Genomic DNA, 23,629 nt, shown 5'->3' with positions numbered 1-23,629 from the left:
TCTGTCGTGGGAACGGCTGGCCTTGGTGACTCCAGCGCTCTGTGCTGGGCTGTGGTGTCCACAGAAGCCCGAGCCTGGCCCCCAGTCCGCGTCACTGCCAGACAGACCTGCTCATGTCATTCTCCGGCCCCTTGTTGCCTGAAGCGTCCAGCCACAAAGCTGAGAGTGGCATTCGAGGCCCCGTGCAGCCGCACAGCCTGACTGTCTAGCCTCAGATCCAAACCCTCCTGGTGCCCACCGCTCGGTCTGGGCAGCACTGGTGTGTATGCCCGGTGCTCCCCAGACATGCCAAGGGCAATCCAAATCCCTGTGACACAGCTCCTGTATCCACTACCCCTCCTCTATCAACTGGCCAAGCCCAGTGGTGCCGCCTCCCTGCCACAAAACCCTTGGTTTCCTGTTCCACTCACCTCGCACTTTGTTAATTCCTTTACTATTAAACCCATCACACGACCTGCTCATCCGCCTCCTCCCCAGTTAGCCGCGTGCTCCACAGAGCTCACCTGGCCCCAGCTCTCTGCCCAGTCCCCGTGGCAGGCAGGCGCTCCCACAGTGAGTCACACAGAGCGAGTGTCACTGGCCTCCGCTCTCTGCCAAATGGGGACAGGGCCTGACACCGCTTGGGTTTGGGGGCGCGGGCGTTGGTCACGGCGTCTGTCTGTCAAGGTGTTTAGCGTGGGGCTCCAGGCCCACACTTGCGGGTGGAGCATACGCACAGGCGGGCGCTTTTCTGGGACAGTCGCCATGGCCTGCCTTGGGTTTTAAAATGAGCCGTGATCTCTGCTGTGGGGAACCATGGCTTTTCCGCGGCTCAGCGGTCAGGTTCCTCTGGGTCTGATATGCAACCCGGGGGGCGGGGAATTCGTTGGATTCGGTCGAGCTGCAGATAACAGTACATCCCAAACAGCCGGGGCTGAAACAAGACAGAGTTCAGGGGGAGTGCTGTGGTCGGCGCCCTGTGGTCACCAAGGATAACCCCATGGGCCAGGCCCACCTCAGTGTAGAATGGGTGGCATCGCAGCCCTTGTTCCCAAGCTCGGCTCCTCCCTGCCCGGGGCACTGTGCGGAGGGGAGTTTGGTTCCTCCCTATTCAAGAGTCCAGCCCTGGCTGGTGTGGCTCAGTGGGTAGAGTGTTGGCCTGTGGACTGAAGGGTCCCGGGTTTGATTCTGGTCAAGGACACGTGCCCGGGTTGCGGGCTCAATCCCCAGTAGGGGTTGTGCAGGAGGCAGCCGAACAATGGGTCTCTCTCTCATCATTGATGTTTCTCTCTCTTCCTCTTCCTTCCTCTCTGAAATCAATACAAACATATATTTAAAAAAACACACAAAACTCTTTAATTCATTAAAAGAAAAAAAAATCCCCCCATGACAGCAGCCTCTCCAGAGACTTTCTGGCTTCCCAGCCTGAGGGCCGGGGAATTCTGTGCGTTCTCACTCCTGGGGCTGAGGGAAGGACACTTTCTTTCCACCACTTCCTGCTATAAACTGCTGCACGGGCTTTGGAGCGGAGTCTGCAGAGGGTGCACTGACGCAGGGAAAGGACTCGTGTGCAGTGAGCAGCGTCCTTCTGCAGAGGCGCACGAAACCCACTCTTCATTTGGCCGGAGGTGGTCCCAGACGTCCGTGTCATTTCCTCTCTTCGTTTGTGTGTGTGTGGGTTTTTTTCTTGTAAAAAGGCATCTATTTGGCTTTTAATACGAAATGACTCAGAGAAACACAGAAATAAAATATACAAGCCAATTATTCAAATAAATCCCCAAAAAGCACATTTCAGTCACCACATTCCCTGTCCTCAATCTGGATGAGAAAACGGGAAGCTACAAACCAACCAATGTCTGTCCCTTTGAAGAAAAAAATAAAAGTAAAGAAGAAAAAAACCAAACCGTCCCTGAAATCTGGCAGGCGGTTTTTAGAGGCCTCTGTAAGCTGGCTTTAATCATCCCTCCTGGTGAAATGAGACGCATGTGGTTGTTGGGCTATGGCCACCTCCTCCTGGCTTCTTGATCTGCATCTGAAGGGAGGATGCTGGCTTGGGCACCACTTGTTGCCACGGAGGCAGTCTGAGGTCAGGCAGCCGTGGGGTCTTCCCTTCCTGATCTTCACTGGACCTCCCCCATGTTCAGTCTCTTGTCACCGGATGCTGATGGAACAGTGGGCTCATCGGGGTGGAAAGCCACTTCACTGATGGGGCCAGCCTGGCCCGGCAGCTGATACAGCATCCTCCTGCTTGGGGGGTCGCACACATACACAAACCTGCCGGCTGAGCCAGCTGCTACCTTGCTCCAGCAGGTGACCAAGAACATCTCAGAAGATTCTTTTCAAAGTTGTGGACACTTCCTTGAAATATCTTGACACATCTCCCTTTGGGAGCCAGTGGCCGGACATCCCAGGCCCGCACTGTATTGTCCGTTGCATCGGACCGAAGATAAGAGCCTTCAGGATGTAAACTCGGGCCCGTTACTGAATCCGCATGGCCTCGCGTGGTGTCGGTCAGCTTGTTTCGACGCAGGTCCCAGACCTTGATATCATCGTCTGTTCCACCAGGAATAATCTGATGGCTTGTGTCATTGAAGGTCACAGCCAACACCTGGGGGGTATTCTGAGATGTCTGCATGGCTGCTCTCTCCCACATGTCCCAGAGCTTAACTGTCCCATAGTCACTGCCAACAAGCTGGGGGCCCCTCCTGGCCGGGTCACAGGAATTCACCAAGGAAGTACGTCCCTCCAGCCTTTTCACCCTCTCGCCTGTTTCGCTATCCCACACTGCCACAGTTTATCTGTGGATGCTGAGCAGAGCAGACTGCCATCTGTGTTATAGTGCAGTTCCGTCACTGCTCCACCGTGTCCCTTCAATATTGCATAGTTTCACAGTCACCATAGACCTTCTACAGCAACATCAGGGGGTCGAATCCTGCAGATGCTCAGGTGGATCCATTGGGGTGAAACTTGCAGCGGTGCACGTCCCCTTCATGTCCTGAGAGAAGCATGATTGGGGCTTGAAGGGAGGAACCCCTTGGAGGCCCCGCTTGCAGCAAAGCTCCCGGGGCCGCCTGCTGCTGTCCCGTTCCCGGGGCCTGACCCCTCCGCTCCCAACAGCAACTCACACCGCTGCACCTTGACCGGAACCAGCGGCAACTCTGGACCCTTGCGCTTCTGTTACTCAGTCGTGGCGGGAGCCGCTCTCCTCAACCTATTCATTTGTTTAAGAAACCTTTTCTTTTATGGACAGTAACAAAAGCAACTTGAGTGTAGCTAATGTCAGAGCTGACAGATTCTGAATAAGTGGAGTCAATTAAGGGAGATTTCATTATTAAAGGCTCCAAGTTATAGGCTGCCCCTTGGCTGGCCCCGGAATGGCCTCGGATGGCCCTCCACATGTGGGCCTTCTCCTTTACCAGAACTTTCCTTTCCTTTCAAAGGCAGATGTGAGTCCAGAAATGTGTCAGAGGCCTGTGCCGGCCGCTGGGCGGGAGGCTCCGGAGCTGGCTGCAGAAGAGGGCGAAGGACCCGCCAAGTGAGGGCGTGCTGGGCGGGGACCTGTCACCCCCGGATCGGCCTGTTTCGCCTCTGGCCGCTCTGGATACAGGGCCCTTCACAGAACCCTCCACTGGAGCTTCGCATCCGTCTGGGGGCCCTGTCTCCCTCCCCTCTTTTTGCTTCTGCTTTTCCCTCGGCGCTGCTGGCCGAGCCTGGCCATTTCTTGCTTCCTCTCCTCGGTCTGCCCCTGGCCTACTAGGCTGTCGTGCTGAGGAGGGATCCCCCTCGGGGGCAGGCCCCTCATCGTGTGTATCTCTGTGGCTCGATGCATAATTATTGAAGAAATAACCAAATGAGCAAATACATGAATGAGCGGGTGAACGCTTTTCCCCAGACCCCTGTCTGACATTTGTTTATACCGTAACCACCCATCTCGGAGGGACGCTGGTAGTGGGGCCTACCCGTCTGGTTTTTCTGAACGGTGCAGCTCTCTTTCTGAGCGAGGCCGTTTCCATGGTGTCTGTGTGGCAACAAACGGGACACGGAAACCCCTCTTTTGCACCCTGGGCGTTTCTTAATTGGGTGCAGGACTTTCCGTGTCTGGACCTTAGGATTTCTGAGTCTTTGATGAGTGGAAGCAGAGATAAAACAGAACGTCTCAAACGGCCAAATATGTGGCTCTGGGGTGGCCTCCGTCTGGGTTCCGGGAGGGATCTGCTGGCCATTCCGACAGACGTCATTGTCCTCGGGCGAGCCCCAGATGTTGGCAAAATAGTCCAAGAGCGAATAAGCCCACGGGGATGCTAAGGCTTCTGTTTATAGAAGAAAGAAAAGCATGACCAGAGCCTTACGCTCAAATAAGTATAAGTGGGCGGTTGAAATGAGCAAGTGTTTTAAATCAGAGGTATGTTTGCGCACACCTACCCGCCGCCTCCTTCCTGCCACACTGATCCCCCTGCCCTGCTGGGAGGGCCATGGTGGCTTTTGGAGGACATCTGACCATCTCTGGCTGCCCCTCACTCGAGGCACAACCCCAACTCCACTTTGAGCCCGGCTGGTGGGGAGACCCACCCCCCCAGATTCTGCTGGGGACCCCGCTTTCCCTGGGTGCTGCTTTTTGTCTCTGAAATCGGCTCCCTTGACAAACCCCTGTCTCTTTTTGTACCCCAACCCTGAGTCCCTGAGTCCCTCCGTTTCACTGTCCTTCTAGCCAAGGGTGGCGGTCCCTGCATCCTTGCAGGCGGAGAAGTCCTGCCAGCCAACTCGTCTCCTTGGAGCTGTGACTTCTCTGGCCTTCGCTGCCCCAGTGGGGTGGCCCTTCGGAGAAAGGCCATAATCTGTGCTGGGCTGGGGAGGAAGGGCGTGCTTCCTTTGGGCTGCGGGCTGAAGTTATAATATGTTGCTGAGGTTTTCTCTCTGTAACCCATTCATTTAAAAATATTCATTTTTTAAAAATATATATTTTTATTGATTTCAGAGAGAAAGGGAGAGGGAGAAACATCAGTGATGAGAGAATCATTGATCGACTGCCTCCTGCATGCTCCCTACTAGGGATCGAGCCCACAACCTGGGCATATGCCTTTGGCCAGAATCAAACCCGGGCCCCTTCAGTTCGCAGGCTGACACTCTACCCACTGAGCCAAACCGGCTAGGGCTACTGTCCTGTTTTGATGTCCTGTTATGTGCAGGGCCTGGTGCTTGGGGTTGGGAAGCAAAGACAAGTAACCTGCAGGCTCTGTCCTTGGGAGCTGGCAGCCTGGAGGCGCAGGTGGCCAGCAAAGTGAATGTAGGTGGAGCAGTGTAACAGATGACACAGGGCATTGCACAGGGCGCCCTGGAGCTCAGAGGAGGGTCACTGATACTCCCGGGGGTCGGCTGCCTCTTGGGTGGGGCGCTCCATCCACAGCATCCTCAGAAGTTGCGGAGGAGCTGAGGGACCCTCTCGAGAATCGCTGACAAGAAACACGCTGGGGTGAGGGGAGGGAAGGAGTGAGGGGCTGGGAGAGGCTGAAAATGCCCCAGAGTCTCAGCCGCAGGAAAACCAAACAGAAGGAGCGGGCGGTGAGGAGAAAGGAGCCGCACACTGTGAGTGGCTCCTCTGGCCGGAGTGCCTACTTGAATTCCCAGAACAGCCCCCTAAGTGTGGAATAACTAGTTCCATTTGTGCATGAGGCTCGCTGAGCTTAATCCCGTGTCCAAGGTCACACAGATGGGAAGGGCAGAGCCTAAGCCGCCCCTCCCTGTGTGGTCCCCTCCTGAGGCAGCACTTCTCTTCCTCCACATTCTTGTGGGTCCCCACGCATTCCTCCCCTTCCCACTCAGCCCAGAGCGGGCCCTGACCCCTGGGTAACAGACCCTCCTGGTGGCAGGCGAGCGGGTAGCGCCAGCACCGCAGGCGCAGGCCTCCGCGGTGGAGCTGCAGATTCCTGTTTAGTTCCAGGGGAGCGCTGCTGGCATCGAAGCCAGAGCGGTTTGCGTGGAATGTGTTTCGAGGATGTTTGCGGTCTCGTGGGTTTCAGGGGCTGAGGTGTCCGCCGTGACTCCGCGGTGGGGCAGTGGGGTGGGTGGGAAGAGCGCTTGCTTTGGCACCTGACCCGCCTGGGGTTCAATGCTGGGTTAAGTAGGAGGGAACAATTCCAAGATTAGGGAATAAATAATGAAAGAAACATAGCTGAGATATTCTTTATATATAGTTTTTTAATTTAATTTCTCTGGATGACATTTGTCAGTAAAATTATATAGGTTTCAGGTGTACAATTCTATAATACATCCTCTGTATATGGTATTGTGTGTTCACCACCCCAAGATGAGATATTTTTTAAGCATCGGATTCCTCATAAAGGAGGGAAACGGGCTCCCAGCAATGGCACAGGACACCCTCTCTTTCATGGGTCCCCCAATTGAGCTCTACGGCCAACTTTCCTCCAAACCACCTTCAGCTGAATGAGAAAATTATATCCTCGCCTACTCTGGGCTTCTAGTGACAAAAACCCAACTCAGACTAGGTCAGTGGTCGGCAAACCGTGGCTCGCGAGCCACATGCGGCTCTTTGGCCCCTTGAGTGTGGCTCTTCCACAAACTACCACGTGCGGGTGCGCACATACAGTGCGAAGTTGACTTAAAACTTTCAGTAAAGTTTATTAAGTTAATTTTAGGGAGCGTTATGGAGTGAAAGAGGATGTAGTGTTGAGAAAGATATGTTGAGATGGTTTGGACATATAGAGAGGATGAACGAAAGGAGATAGATGAAACAAGTATACAAGACAAGTGTGGATGGGAGAGTTGGAAGGGGTCGACCTCAGCGAACGTACCTCAATCAGATTGAGGATGTTTTTAGCAAAGGCCAGCTTAGGAGGACCCTAATTAAGTGAATAACAATGTACCTACCTATATAGTTTAAGTTTAAAAAATTTGGCTCTCAAAAGAAATTTCAATCGTTGTACTGTTGATATTTGGCTCTGTTGACTAATGAGTTTGCCGACCACCGGACTAGGTTATGTGGGGGGAAGGGTCCACTGGGGATACTGAAGTAGCCCACAGAGCACAGGAGAGCTGACAACGGGCAAGACAGGGACCAGGGCAGGATCTGGAACTGCAGAGCCTGGAATGCCGCCGTCTTTTCTGCTTCTCTCCACAAGATAGTTTCACTTTCTGGCCTTGCCCATGAGCTTGGAACTGTGGCCATTCATGGATTCCAAGCTTGCATCTTAGCTTCACTAGTAAAGAGCAAAGAGGGTTCTTGGTTACAGTTGCAAAGTCCCAGGGAAGGTCTCTGATTGGTCCAGCTTCCATCAGATGCTCAGCCCTGGACCAATCACTGTGTGGCCAGGGAGGCAGGTCGTGGAGGAAGAAGGCAACTTCTGCAGATCATGTAGGCAGGGGTTGGGGGGAAGTTCCCCCAAAGAGAATTGAAGAAGCAATCCGGAAGAAGAAGAATGCTGGGTCGACCAAACACTAAGTGGCCCTTTCCCCTCATATGGAACCCATTCACAAAGCGCAGTGGCTGGCTTCCTGCTTTTCAGAGCCACAGGAAACCAACCCGAAGTCATGGTTTTGGGTGATTATGGGGGTGTGATGGAAAATATCAGAGCTCCTCAGATTGCCATTTTAGGAAAAGTCTTTCCATCCACCATTCCAAAGGGTGTTGTAGCATGTGTTTCTGTCTTTCTACTGCACAGACAAGAAACTGGGACCCTAAGGTTGTCCAGCGAGTTGGGAACAAAACTCAAATCAAAACTGGGGTGTCCTGACTCTGAGGTCCTGTAGGAAGTTTCTGCAGGGACTGAGGCAGGACATAAGCCTGGGTCCAGGCCCCGAAACCCCTCTGGCCAGGAAGGAAGAGGTTCTCCAAGGTCAGCCTGTCCTTCCACAGACATGTGCAGAGTGCTCCCTGCGGGTCAGGTTCAGGACCAGATGTTCACAGCCTCATGCCCTCCCCCACCCCCCAGATAAAACCTAGTGACCATACAAGGTGGTGAGTGCAGTAGGAGGAGGGCACCTGGCCTGGGTGGGGAAGAGGAGGGAGTGGCCCAGCGGGGCCTGTCAGAGGAAGTAGCCTTTGAGCTGGATGTGGAAGGGTGAGCTTGACCGGCAGAGAAGGTGGAAATGCATTATGGGTCAAGTGAGCAGCAGCTGTGAAGACACGGAGGCACGCAGGAGCGTGGCATCGCCTGTGTCCTGACCCCAGGAGCAGCCAGGCCTCTGCACCGAGTAGTTAAACCTGCTGATAACAACACAAAGATCTCCCAAGGTCAACTCCTGTCCACCTGTCCCCCGTCTCCCTGCAGCACCTGCATCATTATCCAGGCTTGAAGGGTTTACTTCTTGCCCTCAGTTCCACTCACTACAACCTCTTGCCCCCTTCAGGCTCCTGGTCCAGGCCTCAGAGCCCTCTGCCCGTGACCTGTTCCTGATGACAGGCTCTGCCTCTGTTTCAGAATCCCGGCGAAGGGCCATCTTTGAATACCACCGTGTGGAGCTGGACCCCAGCAAGGTCACCAGCACGTCGGCCGTGGAGTTCACCCCATTGCCAAGTAAGCAGGGGCGGTGCCTGCTGACAGGGGAAGGCAGCCTAGGACAGTTGTGTCCTAGAAAGATCTTTGGAGTCAAACAGACTGAGTGCCATTCCCAGGCCCACCACCGACCCCTGTGTGGGGATGGCCACCGAGCAACCCTGGGCCTCCATTTCTCAGTCGTCACCTGGGCCTCCCACCACCTCCCTCCCAGAGCGTTGGTCAGGGTTAGAACCACCGTAGGGAGAGTTGAGGACATGGATGGCAGCTCTGACACTACCTGGGTTCTCAGGCCTGGGGTGTGGTCTGTGCTGGACAGACGATGGCGACTGTTACTCACACATCATTGACACCCAGAGAGAGGCGCCTCTCGGGACTTAGACGGAGCCCCAGGAAAAATAATCCAGGGACGGAACTGATCCATCAGGGAGGGGAGGGTGGAAATGCATTATGGGTCAATGCATTATCAGTGGATTTTCCTCAGAGGAGGGGGATGCTGGAGTCCACAGGCTGAAGGCCATAAAAGGATTTCGCCATCAGCTCTCCAAGAACCATGGGGCCCTGGCCCTCTCCCCTCTCTGCACCCCACGCACCTACAGGTGAAAGCAGGTCACGGTCAAGGCCCCTGTTGGCTGCTGTTTACCCGAAGGATCAGGGCGGGATGCTCGTCTCAGGATTTGGTCAGAGCAGCTGCCGGGCTGAGGGAGAGGACAGCACTCCCGCCCTTGGATTTTTAAAGAGGGTTTTAATTTCTTCTTCTGTCTCATGGTGCCTCCCAGCTTCTGAAGCCATGGCCTTTCCCCTGCCTGTTTCCCCGACCCCCACCTTCTCCTCTTCCCTGGAGGTTCTGGGAGCACAGGATGGAGGAAGAAGAGGAGGAGGAGGGTCTCGAATGCTAGGTCACAAGTCTGAGTCTGGGCTCATGAGGAAGGACCCAGACACCATGGGGTCACAGGGCAAGGACAGTCTGCAGGCCTCAGCCCTCCCTCTGGGCCAGAGAGGCCTGGGGCCTGAGAACCGGTGGTTTCTCAATAGCTGGTGAGAGCAGATCTCTGCTCCTAGGACTCGAATCACACTTCATGTAGGAGCAGGGACATCCGAGGACAGGGCTGACTGCCCGGGCGGGGGGGCGGAGGTCGCGCACTGTCCTGGGAATGAGTTTCTGGGACACTGTTCGTACGCGTGAGCCGCTTCCCACCCTCCCGTGGATGTGTGAGCCCTGGCCAGCACGCAGGACATCCGACATGCAGATGAGAAACGAAGGTCAGTGGGTCTTATCAGCACCCACGAGGCACCCAGGGTTTGTTTTCAGTTTAACGAGGGCCATTTAGGGGCCGGCAGAGTCACTGGGAATGGCCAGGATGTGGGCTCCCCTGTGGGTGCAGCTGGTGGGGGAGGGGACAGTGTTCCGAGGCTGTGATTGGAGCCCCTGGGAGGCCAATTAGCTTTGCCCCCCGAAGACTCCCTATTGGGGGGGGGGGAGGGGAGGGTAATCCAAGATTCTTCCAGAGGTGTGGACGGGCCATCTCTAAGCCTCTGCACCCCTCGGCTGGCCCCTCTTCTAGAAGAGGCTCATGAAAAGGTGGTGTGGGGTGAGGGCAGGTGCTGGGGCAGAGGGACCCCACAGAGGCTCAGTGCTCAGACCCTCTGCTCGGATAGATCTTCATTCACACCCAGACCTGCCGCTCTCAGCTCAGTGACTCTCCCCAGGCCTCTGCTCCCTCTTCTGTATGATGAGGAAAACAACAGCATCTAGAGAACGAGAAACACGGTAACCGCCTCCCACCTGCCAGGCACTGCTTAGGCCCCCTGGATGCGCAAGGGAGCAAACCCGCCAGGGCTCTCATTCTCGGGCCAGGCCAGTTTCTGCCTATTTCCTGCCAGTGGCGCTCCACCCACCCCAGGCCTGCAAAGACCTGGCAGACAGACGGACGAGGTGCCGCCTACAGTCAGTCCCTCCCACTGACTAATGGTGTCTACTCTGTGCCCACGACGGCTTTTCTCCCACTGGCCAAGGGCTGGCTCCCAGCTTCCATCTTGGGGGGCCCATGGAATGCAAATGGATTCCCTGATTGACGGATTGTGGAGAGTCCCATGAAAACTCACACAGCGAAGAAACGCATGCGATGTTTAGCGAACGAGGGGTCACTTTTCTGTGGGTGGTTGGCACGTCTTGCTTCTGTCACTGTGTTCTGTTCAGCTGCTCATCAGATGCGCCTTCGATGGCAGCTTTTCGGGGCGAGGGCCTGTCTCTCCTTATAAAAGTGCTGGCTTTGCGGTAGCACCAGCTCAGGGCCGGACCTTCCTCCTTGCCCCCCCCTCCTCTGCCCGCCGCCACCCCCTGTCCCAGGAGACAGAAAGAAGGGAGGAAAGGAGGGAGGGCAAGAGGAAGGGACTCAAGTGAGGCAGGCGTTAATGAACTCCAGGGTTCCTGTTAGTCGGAGACTGCACAGTTCAGTGAGGACTCGGCACTCAGGAAAGTTGTACTTTGGGGGGCCCGGGGGGGCCTGTGCTGAGGGGCTGCTGCCTCCTCTCTTGCAGCCTGCCTGGAGCATCGGAGCTGCGACGCCTGCATGTCCTCGGACCTGACCTTCAACTGCAGCTGGTGCCACGTCCTCCAGAGGTTGGTGCCGGACTGACCTCTGGTTCCCGCAGGCAGCCTGTGGGGGAGGGGCAGAGGGAGCATGGCCGGCTCCTGGCCTCATTGCCAAGGTGACGGAGTCTCTGGCTGGTCCACTCTGACCCTGAGGTCAAGAAGGTCACAGGAATGAGCTTCTCCCTGAGGCTTGTGACCAATTAAGGTGCCTGTGTGGCAGGGTCCCTGTGATGACATTGAGCTCCTGGAAATCCCAGCTCCTGCCGCCCCCTCCTCACACCTGGAAAGGGTTGGTTGGTCCTGGGGCAGGGCTTCTTCGAGAGGCCTGCAGCCTCCAGCGTTCCAGAATCCGAGCGCTAAGGCTCGTGGGTCCTGGGGACGCGCCCCAGGCCCTGCATCCTCATCTCTGGGAGAGAAGCCGGGGGCCTGCATGTCAGCTCGGTGCCTCATGTGCACACACGCGTGAGGCCTGCCGGCTCAGAGACGGGGTGACCCAAAGACCCATTGCTGCTGGGTTGAGAGCTCCAGGACCCCAGCAGGTCTTCCTCGGGCTGCAGCAGGGTTTCCTGAAAACCAGGGGCACGGAAATGCCAGGCATCTGTGGGAAGCTGGGCAAACAAAGCTGTGTGTGCTTGGTTTTAGGATGAGAGGCAGGTTCAGGGATAAAGTTCTTAAATCAGCTCGTCTTCCCCTCCTGGTCCTGAATCATTTCCTCACAGATGAGGCTCAGAGCTGGGCCTGCTCTCCTGTCCGAGACAAGTAAACGGCAGCGGGGCGCTAGACCTCTCCTGAGAGGGGGATGCCCGACGATCTCCGAGAGCCTTTAGGGCAATCTTGAAAATTGCAAATTACAGAGTCCCTGAGCCCACTACAGCCCTAATACATCTGTCAGCGTTCCTTTGCTCCTTTCCAATATCCTGGCAGAGAAATAGAAGCCATCGCCTTTGCCGAGCACACAGGACACAGGTCCGGCTGGGAGGAGAGAGAGCCCCCTTCCCCGACCCTCCCCCTCAGGCCTCCCAGGTGTTCCTCCCACAGCTTTTATTCACTGTTTGTTTTCCCTGTAAGAGGGGCTGGGGCTGTGTGGTCAGAGAAACAGGAGTGAGGAATGCGCTGTTATTGTAACTCCTCAAATACCAAACAGCGTTTTTGCAAAGTGTTCAGGCCCCTTCACATGAAAGGCACAGAGCCTCAGAGAGAATACAGAGGGTGGGCCCCAGGCTGGTTCTTTTACGAGTGGAGCCTCGCGCGTGGCCCATCTTGTGCACGGTCACGCTCGAGAGCCACCGTCTCGGGGGGTGGTGTGGCCCGATAACCCAGAGGAGCCCGAGGAGCCCTGGAACCCTGGGGCTGGCTGCCACCGCGTGACTCAGCATCCAGCGACAGCTGAGCCATGAGAACTGCAAAATGGGTCAGAGGGAAGCAAACCGCTCACGGACAGCCCCGCAGAGCGCACACGCCCAATCCCGGATCTTCGCTCTGGTGCCAGGGACCATGCCAGTTGAACGAGGGTTGGTCAGGGTGGGGGAGGTTCTGGAAACCTCCCATCCTCAGGTGCCCGTGGGCCTGGGCTCAGCCACTGCCAGCTCCCTGGAGCCTCAGCTCCAGCGAAGAGCTCTCTCCAGCCCCTGAAAGGTCAGAGGGCAGGGCTGGTGCCCTGGGGCCGGCCACCGTGGCCGCTCCCACCAACAGCTGCTTGCAATCACCACGTGGACTCGTGGCTGACCTTCTCCCCTCCACCCTCCACCCTCCACCCTCTGCAGGCTCCCAGGACTCCCCCTCCCTGCCCTGAGCCTGGAGCTGATTTAGACAATTTCACGGACCTTGGCGTTTTCCTGTCATCCCACATTGCCCCCCGGTGGCCCATTCTGGAGTGTAAGGGTGACCTTCACTCCAGGATTTGGCTCAGGAAATGAGCCTTCCCTCGCCATTGGGAGGGTCCCAGGAGATGGTGCGGGAGCAGCATGCGGCTGGGGCAGCACCTGGCATTCAGGAGGCACTCAATTACCGGCCATTTCTGATGCCCTTCTTGGAATCGGGGTTGGTTGGCTCAGGGCTTAGAGTGTGGTGCTCTTAGACTATGTTAAGGCTCAGTCATTGAAGGAATCACTGTGGCCTAAAAGAAACGTTAGTTCCCACCCCCGAGGAGTGCCCCTAATCCTCCCTCCCCCGCAGCAGGGGCACAGAGGACCTGGGAGAGGGGAGGGTGGGAGGCTCGGGGCAGCAGGTGGAGCAGCTCAGAGTCATCTTCAGAAGGAATGGCTGCCCGTTCCCCGGGGAGCCTCGGCCCGCAGTCTCCCAGGTCTCGGGCAGACGGGCAGGCAGTTGCTGGTGCAGGACGTGAACCAGCCATGAATTCCTTCTTAGCACGGGTGGCGCGTGATGTTATTTTCCCATGCAGATGTCCCCGTACTTGAGTAGCACTTGATGGATTCCCCTGGCACCGAAGAGTGGAGATCGGAAATTTGAGCACGAGGCCGTGGAGAACATTCTCTGGTTTATCCTCACGCCTCCACCCCTTCCCTAGAGAAGTGCCCGGCGCCTTGCAGCCCAGCTGAGCTGCACAGTGTCCTCCCCGGGAGCCCTGGTCGGCCAGTTTCCATCTCTCCCAGCCTGTGGCGGGACCCTCCTGTCTGCCCTTTTGTGTCACACAGCGGGGTGTTGGCTAAACCTGCGGATGTCCAGCTTCACCCAGCCTCTCCCTGCCAAGCGCGGGCCCTTCCACACCAAAAAGGGGGCTCGAGGAATGAACAAGACTTCCTCAGATGAGAACACGCGTGTGAATTCCCTGTTAGCGATGTCCTGGCAGCCCCAAGTCAAGGGGATCTGAAAGGTCATTAGAGGTCATGGCCCACTACACACTCCTCTGGGCAGAGGAGGGCTTGGTCCTGGGGAGCTGGGTCAGAAAGAGAGGGTTTCACCAATGCCTTCCCCTCCTCCTGGGAAAGGAATAGAGGGTCCAGGAGGGTCTGGCTCCTGATTCCACAGCCGCCTGGTGCTGAGGGCAGCTGCCCAGTGGTCTCGGGGGAGCTGTTGCTGAATGGGGGGCAAGGAAGGGGAGAAATCTGACCTCTGGTTCCCCCTGCAGATGCTCCAGTGGCTTTGACCGCTACCGCCAGGAGTGGCTGGCCTACGGCTGTGCCCAGGAGGTGAGAGGCTTACCTGAGCCAGGCTGTGGGGAGCAGGAGGGCTGTCAGCAGGCCCTCGCCTGGTAGCTCTCTCAAGGTGTCTTTGGTTCTCAGTGAAATTGTTCCCTCCCCCTGGGACTCGGATCCTCTGGGAGGCTGTGCCCCTGGTGACATTCGTGAAGCAGCTGTGGCTCCAGGGGGTGGCAGTCATTCTGGGAGTGAGAAGGGCTGTTCCAGGCTCCCCCATACCTGTTCTTTCTCACTAGTGGGATTTCCCAGAATGCTCCACACTTTGATCCTGGGTGGGGAGCGTCCTGTTGTCACCCCTTATGCTATCATGTGGGTCATCCGTGTGTCCTTTCTCCCTCCCTTCCTCTCCATCTCCTCTTGCAGTGCGAGCACAGGCCCCTGCAGGCTGCCCACGTGTGGTCTGATTTACTCCTCACATGGCCCCGGGAGCTGGGGCTGGTGCCCCACTGGCCAGAATGGGAGACCGAGGCTCAGAGCGGTTTAGAGACTTGGCCTGCATCTCACAGTAGGTGAGAAGGCGAAGGTGCCGGGCCCGGCATTTAAACGTAAACCCCCAGGCCCCACTGCCGGGCACGCATCACCGTCTGTTTTATGAGGAAGGCTGGGCGAGCAGTCTTTTCCTGGCCTTACAAGAATCCTGTCCAGCGGCCTACTTCTGCCGTCGGCCGTTGGTGAATGTACAGATTCGCTCTGTTTATTTAAAGCTGGCATCTCAGCTCCTTCCTGGAGGAAGGATTCAAAACAGTAGACAGACGAGTTGCCCTGTAAGATGAGGTGCTTTCAGGTCTGGCCGGTGTGGTTCAGCGGTTGAACGTTGACCCATGAACCAGGAAGTCACAGTTTCATTCCCTGTCAGGGCACGTGCCCGGGTTGTGGGCTTGATCCCCAATAGGGGGCGTGCAGGAGGCAGCTGACCGATGATTCTCTCTCATCATTGATGTTTCTCTCTCCCTCTTTCTTCTTCTCTGAAATCAATAAAAATATATTTAAAAAAAGATAAGCTGCTCTCAGGATAAAGCGGGAAGCTTAAAGTCATGCAGGGCACAGCTTTGGTTAGATTGCCATGCTTGGACCATGCACGGAACCTTACATTTTCTGACCACCCAGGGGTGAAAGTGCCCCCCCGGCCCCCACCCCATGTGTTGGCACGCCCACCAGCGAGGCCTCTGTCAGGGCAGCGGGTCTCTCTCACAGGCAGAGGGCAGGACGTGCGAGGACTTCCAGGACGAGGGCCACTACTCGTCTTCCCCTGGCGGCTCCTTCAGCCCTTTGGACGGAGACCACAGCACCACCACCTCCTCCCTCTCCTTGGACAGCCTCACCACGGAAGGTAACGTCGGGAGAGGAGGGAGAGAAGCCCCAGGGAGGGGCGACTGCCCCGGAGTACCCCCTCTCTGACAGGGATTATCTCGGAATAAGAACTGCCCTGATCTCTCCGGATGCGGGGCCTGAGGCTCAGAGACCCCCATTGGGGTCACTTGCTGGTGAGAAGTGGAACCGGGTTTAGAATGAGGGGACTGCACCCCAGGCTCTAGCGCTGTGCTGGCCCCCGTCAGGGCTGTGAAGGGGGGGATGATTGTCCAGCCCTGGGCCAGTATTTTATACCATATTTCAGTTCATCTTACTAGCCATCCTCATAGAACCCTGAGGTCTTACCATCCCTGTGGAAAGAATAGACTCACTCTAGCCGGGTCACGGTGGCTCAGTGGTTGAGCGTCGACCTAGGAACCAGGAGGTCATGGTTCAGTTCCTGGCCAGGGCACATGCCCAGGTTGCAGGCTTGATCCCCAGTAAGCGGTGTACAGGAGGCAGCTGATCAATGATTCTCCTCATTGATGTTTCTCTCTCTCTCCCTCTCCCTTCCTCTCTCTGAAATCAATAGATACATATTAAAAAAGAAAAAAAGGGCCCAATGGGCCCAGCTGCTATGGCCCAGAAGTTGAGTGTTGACCCATGAACCAGGAGCTCAGGGTTCGATTCTGGTCAGGGCACATGCCCAGTTGTGGGCTTGATCCCCAGTAGGGGGAGTGCAGGAGGCAGCCAATCAATGATTCTCTCTCTACATTGAAGTTTCTATCTCTTTCTCCCTCTCTGACATTATTTTAAAAAATATTTTTTTTAAAAAGAAGGAAAAAGAAAGGGGCAAATGGAAAGGAGAGAAGAAGTGAATATGTTACAACGCTATTCGGCCACAGCCCGTTTTGTAGCTACAGGGCAAGTGAGGCTCTCAGTGCAGGTGTGAAACCTGCTGGTTCATAGGTCGATGCTCTGAGGCACGCCTGCCGGGCGGCAAATCTGACCTTGTGACACATTCACCGGCCCCTCAAGTCCTTCCTCAGCTTCCCTCTGTCCCTTAGGAGACTGTGAAAGGTCCTCAAGGTGGTGCCTTGGCACCAAGCAGCCGTGCCCCGCCCCAGCCTCACTCTCCACCCCCCTGCCCCCACCCTCACCGCCCTCCAGCTGCGCGGGCAGCGTTTTCTTTCTCAACTGGGCAGGTTCTTGCTGATGCTGGGCCTTTGCCCATGCTCTTCCCTCCGTGGGGAACCCTTTCCTCAGCCCTCCTTCTTGTCGCCCTATGTCTGTTGAGGCCCCCAGTCAGAGCTTCCTTAGGCTGGATCTTAATTGTCCCTCCCTCCCTCCATCCAACCTGTTAACTCCCTGAGGGCAGAGACCAAGTCTATTCCCAGTGCTGAGTTCAGAGCTGAACCTCAATGAGTATTTGCTGAATGAATGAATGAATGAATGAATGAACGAACGAACAGGAGACTAGGAAAAGCTGGCTTGTTCACGGCCTTCTACCACTGCACCGCTGTGTGACTTTGAGCAGGTCGCCTCCCCTCTCTGTGCTTCAGTTTCCTTGCCTCTGAAATGAAGGGTTGGACTGAACCTCCCCAAAGTCCCGTCCGGACCTAGAGTGACCAAGGCCGTATGATTCCACTAATCTCCCGCCTTCTCTCCTTTCTTTTGGAAGATGACACTAAGCTGAATCCCAATGCGGGAGGAGACGGTGAGTACAGAGCTGCCTGCCCTCTTCCTCAGAGCCCAGCCTCTCGGACCCGCCCCAGAGGAGGGGGCAGCAGTGCCTGGCCTGGCTTGCATCCCCAGTGGGGGAGGGGCAGCAGCAGCCTGCGCTTCCTAGACCTCCTGCTGGGCGGGGAGGCCGGGGGCTTCTGGGCACAGGCCCCCTAGATGGAAGGAACATGTGTCTCCGTTAGAATTTCCCATCTTAGGAACCTCCTGTGGTTCTCTGCTCTTGACTATCCCCCCCCCCCTAAAACGAGAGAGAGGAGTCGACAGGGCTGCACCAGGGCAGCGTGGTGGGGTGCGGCCTGTGGCCGCTGGCCTCCTGCCCCCATGGGCCTCAGCACCTTCTCTCACGTCAACTTTCCTTTGACCCCCCACCTAGGCTGGCAGAAAGTACGCCAACATTGTTCACCACAGTTTTTATAGGGTGCGGGAAGGTGGGGTCCCCTCCCCCAGGATTACCTGGGAGGCCAGTCTCGCTGATGAGGTGAGGTGGCCCCACCTTTCCTGCGTTTGCCCAGACCCAGCTCGGGCCTTTGCTGCCAACACTGCAAAGGGGTGGTGGACGTGTCCCTAACTCCAGGGCCTGGGAGGTCGGGGTCCAGCAGGAGAGAAGAGGCTATTAATGCAGCACAGTTTGATGGTGGCTCCCACCAGAGATGGAGCTGTTCTGTGGGCAGCAGGTGTGAACGTGCATGTGAGTTGCGGGGCGGGGCGCAGGGTGGAGGGTGCCGCTGAGCCACATCCCCTCTCTACACCATGTGTTCATCAGCCCAAGTCCTGACCATCAGATCCCCCGAGGCCCCGCAGGCTGCTGGCCGGCTGCTGGCCAGGTCAGGGGAGGCCAGCTTGGGGGCGTCTCCCCTCAACTCCCCCACCTGCTGGTGACAGATGCACAAACCCTGCTGCCGAGTGCCCCAGGGGCATTTCTCTCCCGGGTTTCCCCTGCTTGCAGAGGAGAGGGCTTGGGAGGGCAATGATTCTGGATGCATGTCACAGCCTTTGAACAATCCCATCCCACCCACTAGCCGAGTAAATAAGATCAGATATTCCCGCCGTTCGCATGCCCGTCTGTGTCTATTTCATTATCTCCACATCCCTTTAGGGTCGGGAGGAGGCGCACACAGCCAGGTGGTATCGGGAAGTTAGCTGGCACTGGCTCTGTCCTTGGACAAATCCCTCCGCCTCTGTATTTCCATGACCTCAGCCACTCGGGAAGGGCGGGACTGGATGAGCGTCCAGCTCCGTAGTCTATGGAAATACTGTTTCCTCCACGGAATATATTGCAAATGCTTGGGGTGTTCTCAGAGAGTGGCTGCTGGTTTATGGGCCTTCAGGCGACCTCACTCATCTCTTTTATTGAGCTCCTACGATGGGTTGGCCTTTTTTCCCCTCAGCGCCGAGGACATAGAGAGGAATAAGGCACGGTCTCTGCCCTTCACGGGGTCACAGTCTGGTGCAATGGACAGTGACGGGTAAAAATGTGGCCATTTTGCTGTCATAATACCTGGCGCTTATTGAGGTACCAGCCATGGTCCTCAGTACTTGACAAGCATTATTTTGCTTTAACCCTCACAATAACCCCCGCAGGTCACAATAATTACCCTTGTTCTGCATACACGATCACTGAGACACGGAGAGGTTAAATAATGTGCCCAGGCCACACGGCTGGTAAGGGGCAGAGGCTGAGTGTGAGTCCAGGCAGCCCGATTCCAGCTCCCAAACTCTTCACCATCACAGGCCCGGTGTGAAAGTCCCCGAAAGTACTTATGTGGCCTGGGGACAGAGAGAACTTCTCTTGAGATCCTTATTCCACCGACATTTGGGCAACGTGAAGCGATTTTGAAAAGCCACCTGAACCGCGCCCAGAACGTGAACGCCTTGCTCAGGACTCCACCCACTCCAGCCCCCGCTTTGTGTGTATTTGATACATAGATCGAAGGTGTTGTCAGCTGCCATCTCTGGGGCTTTGTCAGCACCCAGGACGCGATGGCCCCACCTTCCCGGCTCCCTGCAGCAGCCCTGCCCTAACGGTCTCCCCACAGGCCTGCAGGACAACCTGTCCCCCAAGACCAAGGGCCCCCCGGTGCACCTGGGCACCATCGTGGGCATCGTGCTGGCGGTCCTCGTCGTGGCGGCCATCATCCTGGCGGGGGTTTACATCAGCGGCCACCCCACTTCCAACGCTGCGCTCTTCTTCATCGAGGTCGGCTCCCCGCTCTGCTTCCGCATCTGTGTCTCCCTGGCCATTCAGTACCTGCCTCTCCCCGGCTCATCCCTCCCCCACCACACGCCTGGCGCCTCCTCCCACCCGAGGAACCTTCACCGACTCCATCCAGGCCCATCTCACACTGGCTAGTGCCCTTTTAGTCCCCAGGCCCCAGGGAACTCCTCTAGGCTTCCCGTCCTGTCTGCTTTTGCTCTCCCGCTGGTGAAATCAGGCCCCAAAGAAAAGAAATGAGACCAGAAGCACCACACACGGCCATTGAGTGCTGTGCAGCCAATCCCTCGTGATCTATGGCCCCTCATGGCCAGGCCCCAGGCCCGGTGTTTATTCAAAGCCATAATGGAACTGAGGTCTCTGCCTCTTTGCTGTGAGGGTTTTGTTTGTTTTTTAATTTTTTTAAATTTAATATTTTTTGAGAGTAGGTTTACTGAAGATGGGGACAGTGAAACAAGGGCGGGCGTAGGACAGAAGAAGCACCTGGAGAGCGTCTAGGCGGGGCTGCTTCTGCTCTCTAGAAATGTCACAGGAAAGACATGAGCTGACGGGGGCTGCTTGACTCACTGGAAAGTCAGAGAAAAGGCGGCCTGGAGGCAGGTCGGGGGGGTTAGGCCAGGACAAGCTGCCGCTGCCCATTGCTCCCCGGGTTGCAAGTCTCCGGGGACCCTGAGAGTTTAGGAGATGAACGCCCGGGAGGGAAGACAGGCGTGGGCCTGCCCCCAGCGGGGAGAGCACACCGCTGTCTGGGTTTTTAGATCCGACTCCACAAGCCATAGCCACAGTGAGTGGCTCTCTCTGGGAGCTTTTGCGGAGGATGCTGCAGCCTTGCATGTCTGAGTTTGGAAGAGCCAGCCCACGGTGCAGCCTGGGCGTGCGGCCCAGCCCTCTCCCTACGGGGCCACAGAGCCCTGCAGCGCCTGTCCCAGCCCCACTCTTGGCTTCTCACTGGCTCCCTCCTGGCACAGCGGTGGCACCTCCGTGACCACAGTCTCCTTCCCGGGGAGCACAAACCCACTGACCTCATTACCCAGAGGCCCAGGGGGTTCCCTCCTTTTGGTCAGACGCCCCCTGTTTCTTCTGAATCCTAACCAGTCATTCGTAAGCCACAGGGGTGCTGACGGGGCAGGTCTGAGACAGGCCCACGAATCTGCATTTTCATAAGCTCCGCAGCTGACTCTGTTGTAGGACCCGTTCTCTTGGCGTTTCCAGAGCCTCCCCGATTGATCATTCCCTCTCTCACCTACGTCCTCACTTCCCGCTGTCTCAGGGCTCCACTCCGTGTGTCGCTAAAGCTTTCACCTTGAGCCCGGCAGCCCTCACCTCCCAGCAGGTCTCCCTGCTGCGGAGGGAGGACCCTGACCTTCACCCAGCTCTCAGGAGGCCCCCAGTGTCCTTGTAACGCGAGTCTCGGTGCTCCCCGCTGTCCCTGGGGCGGGAGGGGGTGGGCCCAGTGGGTGAGCTCATAGCCGCTGACTCTGCTCTGTTCCCCGCAGAGGAGACCTCACCACTGGCCGGCCATGAGATTCCGCAACCACCCCAACCACTCCACCTACACGGAGGTGGAGCCCTCCGGCCACGAGAAGGAGGGCTTCGTGGAGGCGGAGCAGTGCTGAGGCCACGTGGCGCCTTGGAAGTGGAGAAAGGAACGGAGAAGTGATTTCGTTGGCCTCCTCCGAACACACGCCGGCTGGGACGCTGGGACAGTGGTGGTCTGTGGTGCCAGAGCTACAGTTTGGCCCTCGCACCCCACTCTGGAAGCAGGGGCAGGAAAGCAATTGAGTTTTGAAGGAACAATCACCCACTTTCGTCCTCTCTCGATGCCACGGGTCTCCCCTTCTGGGGCTGTCAGAGGTCTACTCTGTAGCTGCCCCAGAGACCCCGTCCCACCCGGAGAGGACCAGACGCCCGGCTCCCGGCCACCTCGCGCCCCTGCATAGGACACGAGAGAACTGGGCTCTTGACTGGGGCCGCCATATCCCAGGGTCCATAGACTCAAGAGCTGGTCCTCATGGCTATGGATCCGGCGCATCCCGCCCCTGCCCCTGTGGCTGTGGGGTCTGGAGAAGGCGTTCTCTCCGTCCGTGAACACATGTTCATCAGCTCTGCGCCCCTCGCCAAGCCGCATGGAGGAGAGCCGAAGGAGAGGGGAGAAGAGAACTTCCGGGGAAAACTGCATCTTTGTCGACGCGCCCTTTCTGCTGGGAACCGGTACGTCCGTGTGGGACGTGTGTGCAGCCCGTTAGCCCAGCTGGGGCCCCGCCTCGGCCGGGCGGGCCCTGGGGGCTCTTTATTCCAGCGGCACGGGGCGTGTCCATTGTGTTCACTGGCCTTGTCCTCTGTCAGTGCACAGCTTTCCTGATTGCTCTTGTTCCTCCTCCAAGCTGGGTGTGGGTGGCCATTAAAGGGTGGTTTTATGGAGACATACCCAGCAGAGAACTTCCGCTGGAGTCTGTTGAGCAGCAAAGCCACCGGAACGGTAGGGACACGGGACACAGGACACTCCCAGGGGAAGGAGGGACTTTCTACGGAAAATCGTGACCTGGAGAGATGCCTCCACCGCCTCAGCTCTGCTGAACGTTTTGGGGGTCAGAGAGTTTGAGCTCCCAAACGTAAGCTGGTTCTAAGGGAATTCTGTTCCGGAGATGAGTTGAGGCTGTTTCTGAAGAGCATTTGAAACGGAAATCTATCGCCCTGGCCCACAGGGCTCGGTGGGTTGAGTGCCATCCTGTGCATCCGAAGGCCGCTAGTTCAGTTCATGCCCAGGTTGCAGGTCCAATCCCTGGCGGGGGAGTGTGCGGGAAGCAATCGATCAACGTTTCTCTCACATTGATATTTCTCTCTCTCTCCCTCTCCCTCTCTCTCTAAAAATCAATAGAAAAATATGTTTAAAAAACACACACACAAATAAAATGGAAATCTATAGCTCACTCTCATCCAAAGTAAGCAATATTGGCAGTAAATAAATGGTAAATCAGTCTTCATTTGGTCACGCCCTTGCATGCATTGTCATTGGGGACCCTGCAAAAGGAAGAAGTTAGTTTAAGTGCTTGGCCTCCTGAGGTCAGGGGTCAGGAGTCCACAAAGAACCAGACACATCCAAACACTTGACGGTGATCTTCCAGCCGCTCCATAGTTTGTCCTCACTGAGGATGCTGATGACAATCAGAGTGGGAAACGGCTGGCCCTCGGGTATATATCTTCCTCCATAAGCCAGACCAGGGAGAGAGATGGGAAGTCAGAATCTGAGAAAGAAAAAAGTGCCACAAGGAGAACCGGTTCTTTCCAAGCTTCTGGGGACAGAAAGGTCGGGAACAGCCCTCAGTGAGAGATACACAGCCCAGCCGGGGCCCTGAAATGATCTGGTCTCCCCTCCGGGGGCCCTGGCCGGCAGGAGGATGAGTGTTGCCCTTGCCTGACCAGCAAAGCATCTGGACACAAAGAACGTTATGTGTCTAAATGGCCCGTGGGCGGTTTCTGGGGTGGCCAGATGCAGTGCACAGTGTCCCACTCCCAATCCAGCACGCTCCTCCCCGTGGGAGCTCCGCCAGCCGCTCTGGATTCCCCAACGGAAAGAGCAGGGAGACTGGAGAAAGGGGCGGTGATGCGCCCAGGCCGCTGTCATAACCACTGCAGGTGGAGAAAAAGCGCCCGACCCTTGGTGGTGGGTCAGAGAAGCCTGGCGAGCCCCTGGGAGGACAGGGCGCAGGGCCGTGGAGCTGTCTGGCAGCAGGCGGCCTCGTGTGTTGACAGCAAAAAGAACTAAAGATCCGTCATTAAGAGAGGCCTCCGGGCATTAAGAGCCTCTGGATGTCTCCAGCCAGAACATGTAGCCCCAGAAAAGAGAGCTAGGCACTCACGGGGTTAAGGCTGGGTCCCAGCTACGCTTAGGACCGTGGGCTTTTACTCTGAGGCTTAGTGCAGGTTGGCTGGGGAGCTGTGGGGAGTGACCAGGAGGAGACATCGGAGTCTCATGGTCAACCCTCCAGGTTCGGCTGACCATCGGTGCATAGCTTTTAGCCCTGCTAAAGCTCAAAGTTCATCAGCCTTCCGAGTTCCTTGATGCACTCTCATGATAATGGTGACAATGGATGGCTTCCCACACCATGGAACCAAGTTTTTAAATGTTTGTGTTTTACCA

At 56.8% G+C, this 23,629-nt stretch overlaps 1 protein-coding gene across 1 annotated transcript in view; it reads left to right on the top strand.

The window, feature by feature from the left end:
* PLXDC1 (plexin domain containing 1) overlaps positions 1 to 22,469 on the top strand; it is a 48,532-nt gene extending 26,063 nt beyond the window's left edge. Inside the window, exons 10-15 of the mRNA XM_015570790.1 lie at positions 8,415 to 8,510; positions 11,031 to 11,112; positions 14,174 to 14,234; positions 15,438 to 15,573; positions 19,313 to 19,473; positions 20,985 to 22,469. Coding sequence (XP_015426276.1) covers positions 8,415 to 8,510; positions 11,031 to 11,112; positions 14,174 to 14,234; positions 15,438 to 15,573; positions 19,313 to 19,473; positions 20,985 to 21,104 — 656 coding nt within the window. The 3' untranslated portion in view covers positions 21,105 to 22,469. The remainder of the gene's footprint in view (positions 1 to 8,414; positions 8,511 to 11,030; positions 11,113 to 14,173; positions 14,235 to 15,437; positions 15,574 to 19,312; positions 19,474 to 20,984) is intronic.
* The last annotated feature ends 1,160 nt before the right edge of the window (positions 22,470 to 23,629 follow it).

Source organism: Myotis davidii, unplaced genomic scaffold (assembly GCF_000327345.1).
Source record: "Myotis davidii unplaced genomic scaffold, ASM32734v1 scaffold327, whole genome shotgun sequence".
In the NCBI taxonomy this organism is placed as follows: domain Eukaryota; kingdom Metazoa; phylum Chordata; class Mammalia; order Chiroptera; family Vespertilionidae; genus Myotis; species Myotis davidii.
This window is presented reverse-complemented; position numbering and strand designations above follow the sequence as displayed.